At 39.9% G+C, this 14,772-nt stretch overlaps 2 protein-coding genes across 5 annotated transcripts in view; one reads left to right on the forward strand and one right to left on the reverse strand.

Moving 5' to 3' along the window:
- LOC110957620 (protein FAM83G) overlaps positions 1–14,772 on the forward strand; it is a 216,228-nt gene that overhangs the window by 79,434 nt on the left and 122,022 nt on the right. The gene's annotated exons all lie outside the window — the stretch shown is intronic.
- si:dkeyp-9d4.3 (caskin-1) overlaps positions 1–14,772 on the reverse strand; it is a 60,025-nt gene that overhangs the window by 11,083 nt on the left and 34,170 nt on the right. For 2 of the 4 annotated variants that reach the window (XM_051951353.1, XM_022203742.2), the window contains 7 exons: positions 13,207–13,305; positions 12,279–12,463; positions 10,191–10,272; positions 8,633–8,700; positions 3,501–3,608; positions 2,886–2,987; positions 675–813 (listed from right to left, as the gene is read on the reverse strand). In XM_051951353.1, coding sequence (XP_051807313.1) covers positions 675–813; positions 2,886–2,987; positions 3,501–3,608; positions 8,633–8,700; positions 10,191–10,272; positions 12,279–12,463; positions 13,207–13,305 — 783 coding nt within the window. The remainder of the gene's footprint in view (positions 1–674; positions 814–2,885; positions 2,988–3,500; positions 3,609–8,632; positions 8,701–10,190; positions 10,273–12,278; positions 12,464–13,206; positions 13,306–14,772) is intronic. The other 2 variants (XM_051951354.1, XM_051951355.1) reach the window with 2 other exon arrangements.

Here is a 14,772-nt window from a genome sequence, read left to right on the forward strand (position 1 = left end):
GGAGGAGGAGAACATTGTAGAGTTAATGTAAATCACAAAGGGACTTAAGACATACACCGATCAGGCATAACATTATGACCACCTGCCTAATATTGTGTTGGTCCCCTTTATGTGGTCAAAAATGCTCTGAACCCTTGGGTCTGGACCAGAGGACCTCTCAGGATGTCCTATGGGGTCTGGACAAGGATGTTGGCAGTGGATCCTGTGGGTACTCTTAGTTGTGCAGTGGGAAATCACACTTTGTTCCACTGCATCCTGTTGATGCCTGATCTGAATGGGGTCTAGGAAGTTTGGAGTTCAAATCAACATCTTGGGTGATTGTCATGTTCCTCAAGATGTTCCTGATTGTTTGGTGTTTTTGCGATGTGATGGAGTGCATTTTCCTGTGGGGGTAGGCCAGTTGTTCTGGGACAACATTTATTTGGGTGTCTAAGTCTCATCAACACGGATGCCAAAATCCAAAGTTTTCCAGCAGAATATGACATAGTACCAACATGATCAATGCTATTCACTTCACCTGTCAGTGGTCATAATGTTGTGGCTGTATTTATGCTGTGACATTAGGAGTAGTGTAATCACAATAAAATCTGTTTATTTTGAGCATACTCTAGATTCAGTTTTAACATTGTACTTGTCTCATTTTGCTACGTAATAATAATGTAGCTGTGTCTTACCGAGCTTAGTAATGCCAATCTCTTGCAGATCTTCGAGGCTGATATCCGAGATGAAGTCAATGTTTTCGTACCCGTTCTGCACAAGAACCTGGTAGTACTGACTGAGACCCAGGTGAGACAGCCAGTCTCCCAGATTGGCCTAAAAGACAAACACAAAGACACAGAAACATGAGCACAGTGATTTGGAAAAATTAGCTTCCTAACCAACTAGTACCAGTCAAAAGTTTGGACACGCTTTCTCATTCAATAGTTTTTATTTATTTTAATTATTTTCTACATTGTAGATGATTACTGTAGACATCTAAAAGTATGAAAGAACATGAGTGGAATTACGTAGTAAACAAAAAAAACTGTGACGATATGTTTAATATTTTAGATTTTTCAAAGCAGCCCGTTTTTGCTTTGATTGCAGCTTGTTGAAGAGAAGATGCACTAGCTCTGACTTCAGTGCATCTACTGGCTGTAGTTCTAGAGGTTCACAGTCAGTTCACCTCATGTATAAGGATGTATGCATTCTTTGCAACTAACCTGCTCAGCTCTAGAAAAATAATCCAGCTCAAGGTAGAAAGAAATATCGTGCCAGATAATTTGACTGCAGATAAACTGAAGGCAAGCTTCATTTCTCTTTACTGAGTGGAGTGGTTCTTGCTATAATATGGATTACAACAGTAGTCAAACAGGGCTATCCACTGCATCTAAACCTACCTCTGCACAACACAGATGATGGTCTGAAACACATTAAGAAGGCAAGTAATTCCACAAATTGACTCTTGACAAGGAACACCTGTTCATTCAAAACTAGTCACCTTCATGAGACGACCTCATGAAGGTGACTGAGAAAGCCATCAAAGCACAAGGGGGCTTTCCTGTTATGTTGCAGGTCAGACTGACCCATTTATAAGTTTAAAAATCTCCCCAAAAAATGTTTAAAGTATTTTTCTGAATGAAACTTCTTCTGCTTGGCTTAATAAGTGTAATCAACATATAAAATGAAAACGGGGACAAATCCTCATGACTCATTTGTCTTGATTTTAACTCAGCAGGCCGATTTGACCCTGAACAGAAGAGATGTCTCGCGTTTATTTATCAACATCACTCCATGAAAAACAAAAAGGTAAAATATTTTTTAAATCAATGTCAAGTAAAACTATTGTATTTTAAATGTACATCATTCCAATTTACATTTAAAAAAATTTAACATGCATTTTTTTATGAAATACAAATTAATTATGCTCATTGAAACATGATCTGTGAGAGGTAAAGAACATCACTGCACTAAATATTGATGGGAATGGTTAGTAATGGAGTTAATAATAAGATATAAACAACGTTTATTTCAGATTTTTTGGTTTCCGACACTTTTGGACACTCAGACTGACCCATGAACATCATTGCTCTTCCTGTTCCAAATATAACAGGATTGTTAAAGAATCTAAAATATAAAACATATTCTTTAATTATTTGTTTACAGCATAATTCAATATGTGTTCATTCACAGTTTTGATGTCTTCAGTATTAATCTACAATGTAGAAATTAGTTCATATAAATTAAAACCATTGAATGTCTTCAAACTTTTGACTGGTACTGTAGACACCGATCAGCCACAACATTATGACCACTGCCAGGTGAAGTGAATAAAATCTATCATGTCATATCTTGTCATAATGCAACATTCTGCTGGGAAACCTTGAGTCCTGACATTCATATGGATGTTTGACATGTACCATCTACCTAAACACTGCAGGTTAAGCAACCCCCCCAGCCCCCCATGGCAACAGCAGTCCTTGATGCCAGTTACCACCCTCAGCAGGACAATGCACCCCAAACCCCGAAAAACTGCTCAGGAGTAGTCTGGGGAACACAACAGAGCTAAGGTGTTAACCCACATTCCACACTCCCCAGGTCCAAAACGTCTTGAGCATCTGTTGTCTGGATGTTCCAGGATAAGCCTGATCAAGGTAGGCCCCACTCTGCAACCCACAGGACCCACAGAATTCACCGCTGCCATTCCGGTGACAAAGGACATCTCCAGAGGTCCTGTGTCCATGCCCCACTGGGTCAGAGGAGTTTCAGCAGCATAAAGGGGACCGGCACAATATTAGGCAGGTGATCATAATGTTATGCCTGATCGGCATATGCTTGTGTGCGTGCAGCTGGTAAAACTCTCCACCTTCTTTCAGTTTGTATAATAGTGCACGTGAGAGTCTTACAGGCTTGTGATCCGGCAGCCAGTCTGTGGAGGGAAGCTTGCTGATCTCTGACGTTAACTTCTTCCGATGTCCAGGCTTCATGACCCCAATCGCTGTCAGGTCCTTCAACGCAAAGCACACTTAGTCACATCACGAATTCACAGCCGCTCCTGTCGGTGCTTTTTCTTTTAATGTAAACAATTTCATGTGCAAGTTTGACATTTATACATGAGCTGCATGTGATATGCCTTCAGGAGGCCTTCAGGAGGCATATCACGGATGAGCGTCCCCTGCCCTTAGGTGGGTTTACATCATACCACTGTGTCTGCTTCAGTACACAAACTATTACACACACACACACACACACACACACACACAATGGCAGTAAAACCACATTCAAGGACAAACACGGTGCTTACAGCGGCCATGTGTGAACACAGGTATGCAAATGAAGCAGACGGAGCATGAGAAGTGACTGTTGAGGCTCAGGACTCACACCGGGGGGTCAGGTGACAGAGACAGGAGGGTCATGATGACATCATCCAGGTCAGTGGGGAGCTGATTTGAGAGCTGTGCTGGGCGGAGCCTTGACAGACAGGGGGCGGGGCGTGAGGGGGTCAGGGGTCATGACCTTACCTCGGGGGTCATGCGGCTAATGGTGTCTAGATCATATCCCGCGGTGAGGAAGTGGGTGGTGTAGAACTGCAGCTGAAACTCACCCAGCCACGTCACTACTGCCTGCTTCTAGAACACAGAACACAGAACACTACTGCCCGCTTCTAGAACACAGAACGCCACCGCCGCCTGCTTCTAGAAGGGTCCACAGGCCTGTTCTAGAGCGCAGCAGAGCAGCCGACACAGGAGGGAACACTGTTCTGGAAAAACAGCGCGGGAGTCATCCCATCTCAAATCGTCAAATAATTAGAACAGTTTCTGCTCTCACACCTGAAGTTTTCACAGGATAAAAAAGGATATTTCTAAAGATAATTGTGATATTTACAGCTCGTTATGTCAAATATTTTCCAAGTTATTTTTTATCAAAAAAACTGCCCATTCACCCACTTTCAGTGTGCTTTTTCGCACGTTTGAACCACAATATCTCAGGAGCTATTAAAGATTAAAGCCTGAAACTGTCATCGTTATTTCACATCATGTCATTGATTCACAAGTTTTAATATTATACTTTTTTGTTTACTCTTGCACACTATTTGCCCTGCACATAAAACACTTCAACATTTGTAAATTCTTTACATGAAATATTTTGCATTTCATATTTTTCATATTATTATTTACTGCAAATATTTGCTTATTTGTCTGTTTTATGGTGGTGGGACCTGTACTCTTTCTGCTGTAGCAACTGAATTTCCCCTCAGGGATTAATAAAGTATTTCTATTATTCGATTTTGTTGTGCAAGTAGATCAAATAGTCTCTGAGTATGGGTGAGATGAAATTTATAACAAAATCAAACCCATCACGAAGTCCCATCTTTAGGCACAAAAAAATTGATCATGCACAAATCAATGAGTGATATTTTCTGAAACATATGTAGTTGAATATCACAATAATACAAATCAAATTTAGTTCCTTCCCACCATTGCCCAGTGCTTGCTCACAGGGAATCCAAAGGCAGCTTAGGATCGTTGGTTTCTCCGTTTTCTGTTTAAAATAAATGAAGTGCTATGAGTTTACAAATGTTGTAATTGGCACTATATAAATAAAATTTAATTAAATGAAAAAACACACAGAATACTTTTTAAAATGAAATATTTGGTCACGGAAATGAAAAAGTTTTTTTCAAACAAATTTTAATTGTCACATTTAAATGAGTGAAAAACAGCTAAAAGTGGGTCAACAGAGATTTTCTCTATCTTTGTAATTACCCGAGAAAGTATTTGATATTATCAATCTTTAAAAAAGTTTCAAGCAAATCAGAGATGGTCAAGCAGAAGGCTCCTGATGATTTGATGTGAAATGACCCCGTACAAACATCCAACGTAATCCCAAGTTTGAATCCTATTCAACAACAAAATCGACAATAAGGAACAGAAACCTACTCTAGAACTCGCTAAACAGAATGTAAACTTCCAATACTTCCTGAATTTGAAGAACTAATATACTGTCTACTAAAATACTAAAATATGCAGCAATCTCATCGTAGGATCGTCATAAATAATGCTATCAATGGACTTTTTTAGAATAAACATTACTCCCAAATACTGCCTGTAAATCGCACAGGTTTGTAGAAATAGCAAGACTTACCCCATAGCTAAATGAAAACGCATTCACTAGTGGTAGTCACATTTTGAGATATCTGCCACTGGGGTTAATTCCAGCATCCAAATACAAAGAAGGTAATTGGAAAGTGAAACACTACATCTCAAAAGCAATGTGTGTTTTTTCCAGAAATGGGAAGGACTACGTCACTTTGCAAATATTTTTGCTCAGATTCTTATCATAAGAGAATTCAAAAGAGACATTTTTGAGCTATTTTAATGGCAAACATATTTAGAAAGATTGGGAATGGACAGCCAACACGACAACTAAAGGTCAAACTGCATCACCACCTGATCCAATACTGGCTGTCCGAGCTATTTCACTGACCTTGCTTTCAGTAGTTCTCTGTAGAAATCTTTTTTCTTTAGTATTTTTCCAAACAGAGGAAACTATTCACAGCAAGGACTATAAATGTTTTTTCCAATCACCTGTAGTGTGCCTGTATTGATCTCAATGGGAAACACCTCAAAACTAGATCGAGCAGATACTACTGTAGACCACTAGAATGTTTATGATTTGGGTTAACAAACCTTATCAAGTTCAAATTAGATTATTTCTTAAACAACTGGTATACACTAGGGCTGTAGTGTCCAAGTCAACAGGTTTGCTAGTATGCTCTCATTGGTCAAAATGTCATTAGTCAATCAATCACTGGTGTTACTTAGATTAGAAAAACTCTACATCAACAGACATCCAGGATTATCCAATATGTTTGGCAGTGGGAGGCACAAACTATCTGATTCGTAATATGGAAATTTCCACACCAAATGGAGACGGCTAACTTATTTGACGTGTACTTTGCTCAAAGATAGCTGATGCCATATCAAAGAACTGCCATCTAAAAACAGTGCCACATTCCTAAATAGTTTTCGTAATGGGACCACAAGTATAGTTCTGTTTTCAGAAATCACATGAATATGGGTGTGGACATGCTGGTCTGCTATGTATTCTCAGTATGGGGTTATAATGATCAAATATGGTGCATGTAGCTTTTTTCTGCTTATATATAATTCATTTAGGTTTATAAGGCTTAGAGGTTTAGTTCTAATAATCCATATCGTTGGGTTGGTTGGGTGGAGGTGGCAGCAGTTAAGCAGGTTATCTAGACGTTCAACTTCCTAGCAATGCTTTCCAGTTCCTTATGGGGGATCCCGAATTGTTCCCAGTCCAGATGAGATATGTAATCTCTCCAGTTAGTTCTAAGATCTCCACCCAGGTGGACATTCCCAGAAAACCTAAAGAGGAAGCTGCCCAGGAGGCATCCTAATCAGATACCCCAACCACCACAGCTGATTTTTTCTTTACAACTAAGCCCAGTCACCCTACAGTGAAAATTAATTTTGTCTGCTTGTATCTGCAACTTCGGTCTTTCAGTTGCTACCCAGAGCTCATAACCATAGCTGATGGTGGATCAGCTGGTAAATCAAAAGCTTCAGCTCCCTCTGAACCAATCTGTCTGTCTATGTCATGCTCCGTATTTTCTGCCTCTTGTAAAAAGATCTCAAGATACTCAAACTCTTTCAACCCAGAGGGGACAAAGAACTATGGCCTTCAACATAATACTACTCACCCAGACTTCAGCTGTAAACCACCCTAATAGTAAATGGTCTGCACTTATAAGGCATTTTTCTACCTTAGTGGTACTCAAAGTTGTTTACAATGTGTTTTGTCGTTCATCATTCACACTGCCATTGGAAGCAACTTTGGGTTGCAATTAATAGACAACCCGCTCTGCCACCTCAGCAACAGATCATCCACAAAAAGCAAATACAGTGAAAAAGTATTTGCCTTCTGACCAAAATCTTCTATTGTTGCGAATTTGTCACACTTAAATGTTTCAGATCTTCAAACATATTTTAATATAAGGCAAAGATAACAAGAAAAAACAAAAAATGCAGTTTTTAGATGATGATTTTGATTTTTGAAGGAAACATGCTGTCCAGTCCATCTTGCCTAGTGTGAAAAAGTAATTTGCTACCAAATCTACGAAATAGTTGTGAATCTTACCAGGACTGGACCAACGACCAACATTTGTCCAAGAGCGTCAATATCTAATCCAGGAGGTCACAAAAGAACCCAGACAAACATCTAAAGATCTGCAGACCTTACTGGCCTCAGTTAAGGTTCGTCTACATGATTCCACAGTAAGGAAGACTCTGGGAGAAAATGGATCCATGGGAAAGTTGCAAGGATCAAACCACTACTGACCAAAAAGAACATAAAGGCTTGTCTGGTATTTACAAAAAAAATATCTGGATGAGCTCCAAGACTTCTGGGATAACATCCTGTGGACTGATGAGTCAAAGGTGGAACAAATCTGGACCTGGACGACTTGTCATCACTGAGGGAGCCATGAATTCTGCTCTCTATCAGAAAATCCTCCCAGAGAATATCTACCATCAATCAGTTCATGACATAAAGCTCAACACAAACGGTTTATGTAGGATGAAAATATTAAAAAGCACAAAAACAAGTCCACCTCTGAGTGGCTCAAAAAGAACTAAATGAAGTTTCTGGAGTGGCCGAGTCAAAGTCTGGACTTGAATCTAACTGAGATTCTGTGACAAGACCTTAAAAGGACAGATCATGCTGTAAAACCATCTAATGTGACTGAATTAAAAATATTCTGCAAAGAAGAGTGGACCAGAATTCCTCCATGATGTAAAAGACTGATCACAAGCTGGAACAAACATTTAACTTCAGTTGTTGCTACCAAGAGACCAACTAGTTATTAGGTTCAGGGGGCAATTACTTTTTCACAGGGGTGATGCACATTTTCAATAAAACATCATTTAAAAACTGCAATTTGTGTTTTGTGGGTTATCTCTTTCTAATATTTGACAAATATAACTATTAGTTTGATGATCTGGAACATTTCAGTTTAACAATTATGCAAAAACCCTCCTCACACTGGCTGAGCCTTTAGATCCCGTTCATGAATAGCACAAACATAACCAGCAACAGGGTGAGTTGTTATTTTTAGTAGACCAGTCTTTGGTTTGGTTACAGCCCTGGTGTATGATTGATAGTTTGTGAATGACTTTAGTGTCAATGTCAGCAACAACGCTACAACACTCCTGCTTTGGCTTCTCTGACGGCGTGCCACTGTCGCCTGGCAACCGGTAAATGTTTGATCCCAGAATTTGGCATCTGCTTGGCTCTAGAGCGCACAGAGGGAGTTTAACCCTGAGCTCCACAGAACACACAACGTCTGTGGGCGTCTCGGTGTGGTGTGAGGGCAGGGGGAGGGTGGACGGACAGAAGGCAAGACGACAACTGACTCCTCGATGTGTCTGTCACTCTGCCTGTCTCCATGGTGACACATTCACATGCCCAATGGCGGGGTGTCATCTGTTCAGGTGCAACAAAAAACCAAACCCAGCAGATACCTTACTGATGCCTCTTTTCCATCCAAAAAACCCAGAGATTTGAGGAGAAACAAAAGCAAAAACAGAAAAAGGGAAGTGAACCAATCTGCCATCCAAAAACTCACTTTCCCGTCATCCTCTTCTGCCTTCCGCTCAAACGACCGCTGTTCATGAACTGTGCAGCTAGAAGAGCCTTGAGGTTAAGAAAAAAACAAAAGCAAGACAAGGGAAAGGAGGGAGAGGGATAAAGAACAGAATACTGTTGTTAATCCCACCTACGAGCCAGTTATTTATAACACCTTGGCAGTGCTTCAATTGTTGTTTCTTAATAATTTCTTAACTGTTTATTTGAAGTAATTTCTGACTGTTTAAGAACTGAGCAGCTTCATATGAACTCTTCTTCCATCAAAATCAATTCTCTATTCTGGCAAATTATTGTGAAACTAGAGAACCTGAACTTAAAATGCTACTGTGTCCCCTAATTGTTTGTTTCTTTGCCAGGACCTGGTTTTATCTGGACATCAAAAGCGTTCTTTGAGATAGAGAAGCAGTGGAGATATTATAGTCGGGCTTAAATTGCCCACGTAGTGCTCCATAAAAATTTTGCTAACAGCTTTCATGCTTGGCCGGCTTTGAGGTGCTGTTTTAGCGCTACACTTCCCACATATCACTTAAACCAGGAGACTGATGGAAGATTAAATATGCTAATGTACCACACGGCTCTTCCAATGTGAGATTAGCCAATCAGCTACAACTATGAGCATAAATGCCTTTCAAATGTCCTGTATGTGCATATGAATAGAACAAACATGTTTTACAGACAAAGGAGAATAACAACAGTGAATTCGCAGCAATGCAGCGTTAAACCTGTAAGAACCTTCTCATCCTATAAAATTATTACACAGTTTTCAACATAAGTGACAGTAAAATTTTGGAGTTTAGGGTTAAATAATGCTCATTTCAACATCAAGCGGAAAGTATTGTGCTCTATGTTGACTTGAAGGTAATTTTGATTATCCTAATTTACTTTTCATTTCTGCTTTATTTAAGTTGCACTAAAGCATTTGGACTTTTTCAACCTCTCCGGTGGCTTACAGCTGCTCAGACTAACACAGTTCACTGCTGCCTGTTTAATAACTGCTTTTTATTCTGCTGACTACAAGCAAACCTGTCTCGCTGCAGCTAAAACACAAAACACACAGATTTCTGAGAAGCAAAACGGATTCATCACACTACGGCCCGACGCTGGTGGTTTGAAGCAGAATTTTAGAGTAGCTTTTTATAAATAAAGCACAACTTTAAATGCTATTATTCAAGGTCCAGGGCAGGAAGTGCTGCTTGTGTCTGATGTGAGCAGACAGGTGGTCTTTAGAAGGCCAGGTTGACTGAAAGTGAAGTGAAGAAGAAATGATTCATAAAAGCAAACCCTGCAGGCCCTCGGGCAGTTGTTCTACTGAACACCGCCTTGATCATTTTTAATTGTCATCACTTTAAAAAGGCTGTTTTTTTTAAAAAACAACAGATCACACATTTTCTCACGAGCAGGAGGAGACACACTTTAGAATCTGTTAAAACCACCGCAGCAGCAAAACAAACTTTTAACCCAAATTGAAACTGACACAAATGATCACTTTAAGTAAAGATATTGTTTAATGCCGTCGTTGGGTGAGTTCGTGTGCTTACTTGCTGACTGCTCGACAGACTGCGACTGCTCCAAGAGATGCTCCTTGGCTTTTACCGACTGAGACAGCACGGTGGCCAGGAGCTAAAGCACAAAAACACACACAAATATGTATGTATACACACACACACACACCCGCACATGAAGTAACATTTACTCAAGCATAATCACTGAAATCCCAGAGGTGCCTCGTGACTCAGCTCAGTGCACATATAACACACACTCTGGCTTTGCAACCCTCTTCCTCCTGTATTTCATGCTATTTTCCGGTGCAGCTGAGACACGAGGGTAAATATTCGCTAAATGCCTGGCGTGGGAACACCATCCAATTCGGCAATTAGTGGAACAATTTTAAGGAACTACCCTAAAAAAATACACTAATTATATGCTGAGATGGAATTAAATTTAGAATAAGCTGACGTATAAGAGAGTAGACCTGCAGGGTGCATGAAATCACCGATTATAAATAAAAACACACGAGGCAACGGAGGGCAAAAACAACATTACACAGGCAACAAAAAGCACTATGGACAAAATCTCTTACTACAGAGGTGAAGTCCGACTGCATGTGATACTGATCCTCTATTTCCTATGTCTCGTATGTATGCATACACTCAAATACGGCTTTAAGTGTGTCAGGATTATCTCAAGTGAGTGCAATATCATTTAAATCTCAGGTGATTCAAAATTGTGCTACACTACTTTGCTGGAGGGGCTGTGTTGCTCTACCTTTCTCTTTAAAATACCCCAAAGATTTTTTTATTTGACTAAAGATATATAGTCATCCAGGTCATAGCTTTCATTTATTTCTTCTGTGCACTTTGGGTCATTATCATATTCTTTGTCTGCCAATCTTTTACAGACTGGAAGTCTTCTCATCAACCAATATTTTGGTTTATCCACAGACATTCATACAGCTGTCTTTTAAAATCGTCTAACCACCACATTTTGCACTAGATATCATCCCACCTCAGTGCTTCATTGTCAGGACTATGCTATCACTTTAGTCCTGACAATGAGCCGCCTATGTGCTTTACTGTCAGGACTAAAGTGAAGCATAGTCCTAAAAGTGAACCTCGTCTGTGCTTCATTGTCAGGACTACAGTGAAAGTGTAGTCCTGACAGTAAAACACGGAGGTGGGACCATGCTTTCCCTGTGGTAGCCCCAACCAGGTTCATGTCAATTTGCCGGACCTCGTCTGCGTCAAACAACTCTGTCCTGACCATCATCTGACCAAAGAATGCGAATATTCATCTGGCTTTCTTTTTAAAACGCTCTTTAGCAAAGTTTCATCTTGTAGTTTTGCTAGGAAGGTTTTTTTTCTTGTTGGTTGGTCATAGAGGTTGATTGTCTGGTCTGTCATAGAAATTCTGATTTCCATTCATTACTCTAAAGCATTTGACTGTTTTTCAAAACTATACTGTTCAAGTTGTGCAAATAATTTGACATTTGTCTGTGATATTAAACAGAGGTGCACTCATTTCTGTTGTATATTGCAAATACAACAATTTAAGCTTATAAAACAACAATTTGATTCATGCAGTCAAGGATCACATGCTCTTATAACTTGTCCACAATGTATTTGTTAGTAACAATGTTTATTGGCAGATTTTCATGAGCATTTCATTATTCTATTATGACCATCTATTCATACACTTGTGCTAAAATTGACATTTCACTCTCCATGATGGATAAACTCTAACTTATTTGAGACAAATGACTGAAGGTGAGGTTCAAAAAAATGACAAAGTAGCATTTAGATGTTTGACTCGAACTTAGCTACTGCAGCTATCCAGACATTTAAGGATGATGCTGCCATTTAGAGGTGTAATACGGTATGTGATTGATAAAAACAAAATAAACCAGAGGCCACTGTCTTTATGCAACTGTTGAAAAGAGAAATGCTGATCTCTCCAGCAATTTAAAAAAGAAACTGAGCAGGAAACTGAATTGTGGTTAACTTGGTAACTAGAGATGTGTTTGTTTCCTGAGGGTGTTTTCCTGTTTCCCAGAAACGACGTGTTGTTTTGCAAAAATCTAGTAGCAGCGTGAAACGTGCAAATACAAATACATGCAAGACGTCTCATACCTTGACCCCCTCTGCCTGTGCATGCAGGCCTGGAGCGTTAAGGCCGTGAGTGTTGACTCCAGGTGTGGGTGCAGGGTGTGGGCTGGGTGCAGGCGTGGTCAGGACATGTGTGTTCCCAGAGCCCTGCAGGCTGCTGGACGACCGAACGCTGCCGAGGCTGCCAACGCTGCCACTGCGCTCGCCACCTCCACGCAGAAACACACACATTGCAGGAAGCAGCATTATTTCTACAATTCTACAATTTCTTTTAGCAGATGCTTTTATCTAAAGCGACGTACATCTGAGAGTAGATACAACACAAGCAAGGATCTAGTCAGGAGAAAACAACCTGGATAAGAACCTTAAAAGAAGTTCAAGTGGAATAATAGGACTGTAGTGTCTACAGGCAGTGTGGACGTAATAGGATTTTATTGTTTTGCAGTCTTTGAAGTGCAATGGTGCTCAGTGAAGAACTCTGTTTTTAGTCTTTTCTTAAAGGCCAAGAGGGACTCTGCAGATTGAACAGAGTTTGATAACTCGTTCCACCACCGAGGAACCACAGAAGAACAATCCAGCTATTGACCGGCCCTATTGTGGTGGCGGTATCAGGAGCCTTTGACTGGACAAGCCTAGTGAGCGGGAGGGAGTGTAGACCTGAAGGAGAGAGCTCAGGAAGGACTGAGCTGTTTTCATTGTAGTTGTGAATGCAAGTTTTGAATTTTATGTGGGCAGCAACTGGAAGTCAGTGAAGCGGTCTGAACAGCGAGGTGACGTGCTGTTTTTGGTTGAAAACCAGACGTGCTGCTGCATTCTGGATCATCTGCAGAGGTTTGACCATACATGCGGGGAGGCCTGCCAGTAAGAAGCTGCAGTAGTCGATTATAAAGGGCACAGCTGTCTAATACAGAGTGTCACATGATTCCCTAAAAAAGGCACACTTTGTGTTTACCTGCCAGTGGTTTGCGCAGCACCCAGATGTCTTCACTGGTGCTGCTCTGCTGTCCTAAAGTGGGAGAACCTTGTGGACTCAACTCTGCAGTCCGTGAACCTGTCACACACACATACACACACACACACACATACAGAATTTTAAGGACACCGTTTTGGTTTCAATGTCTTTGAAGAAAGTTCTTACCACCAAATATAACAACAAAACTAACCAACAGCTACAGAAATATTGTGTGTGTGCTAATGTGTGTCATATATAAATGTGTTCAGATCGTAAATGTACACCGTCATAAACACAGACTCACACGCAAAGATGCATTCATTCTTCTACTCATGCATAAACATGTTACTCATAGCAAATGCAGCACCTCTAAGTGCAAATAATTGTGAGACTTGTCGAACCTCAAAGACCCTTTGGTCAACAATAGCATTACACAACCAGCCAATGTGTCGAACAGTTTTATACAACTTTGAGAAATGCCTGTCAGTTTTTTGTTTCAGAGTACGTACAGCATGTGAAGTTTCAAAAACGTTGGCTTTAACTTGAATATTGTAGTTAAAGGGTCAATTCACTCAAATGACAAGAACTAAAGTGAAGAAGGAACTATTCGCACATCTGTTCTGTTAGAGGAAAGATCACATCCAACAGGTACCATTTAATGGGATCCCACACATTGTCTAACATACAATCATAAATTTATTAATGCACCATAAAGTTAGTTGAGCCACCCTTGTTTCTAGAAAACCATGAAATAAATTGGTCATGTAAGCAAATATTTTTGAAGAGGTATCCGTAATACTCTCCCAGTGAAGAGAAGGAGCACATGGAGTAAGAGGTGAGCACATTTTAGTTAAACAGTTTGTTGCTGTTTAAAGCAAATTTTTCACATTTATGGTTTTATGAGTGTTATGTCTGAACAATTATTGAGATGTCTGACGCTATGTCACACGTGTTAGTGCATTATAAGCTGCAATGTGAGGCTAAACTGTTAGCATGGAGTTGGCTCTCAGCAGCTTGGATGATGCACCTGTGTTAAAATGGCTGCAGCGGGATTAGTTGAGCCAGAAGGCCGGGGTTAGATTAATTATTGGTAAATAATTACACTACTGTAAATCTAAAGCTATATGTTATATAATAGCCCAGTTTTGTAAAAATTACAGTAAAATTAGCTCATTTTGAACAGGATTTTGTTCCAAAGTTTGCCATTCATGGGCCTTACTGGTGGAAATTGGCCTTTAAAGCTGTACATTTTATCTTTAAATATAACTTTTAAGAGGTCATTTGGTGTTGAATTTCTGTTGTTTTGATATAGCATTATATGAGGTATTACAATTTATCCTTTGCTGGGGACAGATTAAGACAAGAAAACATTTTTTTTTTTGGAAAGCCATATCTTAAAACAGTTTAGAACTGTAAGCATTAACAGTTTAAAACTGGCTCATCATACCCCACTCTACCCTAAATGAACCGCGTTCACCACTATCACCTGTGAATTAAGTCTACCTATATATATATGTATATGCTGCATTTTTCCAATAAGGGGGCAACTGATTGTATATAGACATA

The sequence above is a fragment of the Acanthochromis polyacanthus genome, chromosome 7, assembly GCF_021347895.1.
Source record: "Acanthochromis polyacanthus isolate Apoly-LR-REF ecotype Palm Island chromosome 7, KAUST_Apoly_ChrSc, whole genome shotgun sequence".
NCBI classification, from domain to species: domain Eukaryota; kingdom Metazoa; phylum Chordata; class Actinopteri; family Pomacentridae; genus Acanthochromis; species Acanthochromis polyacanthus.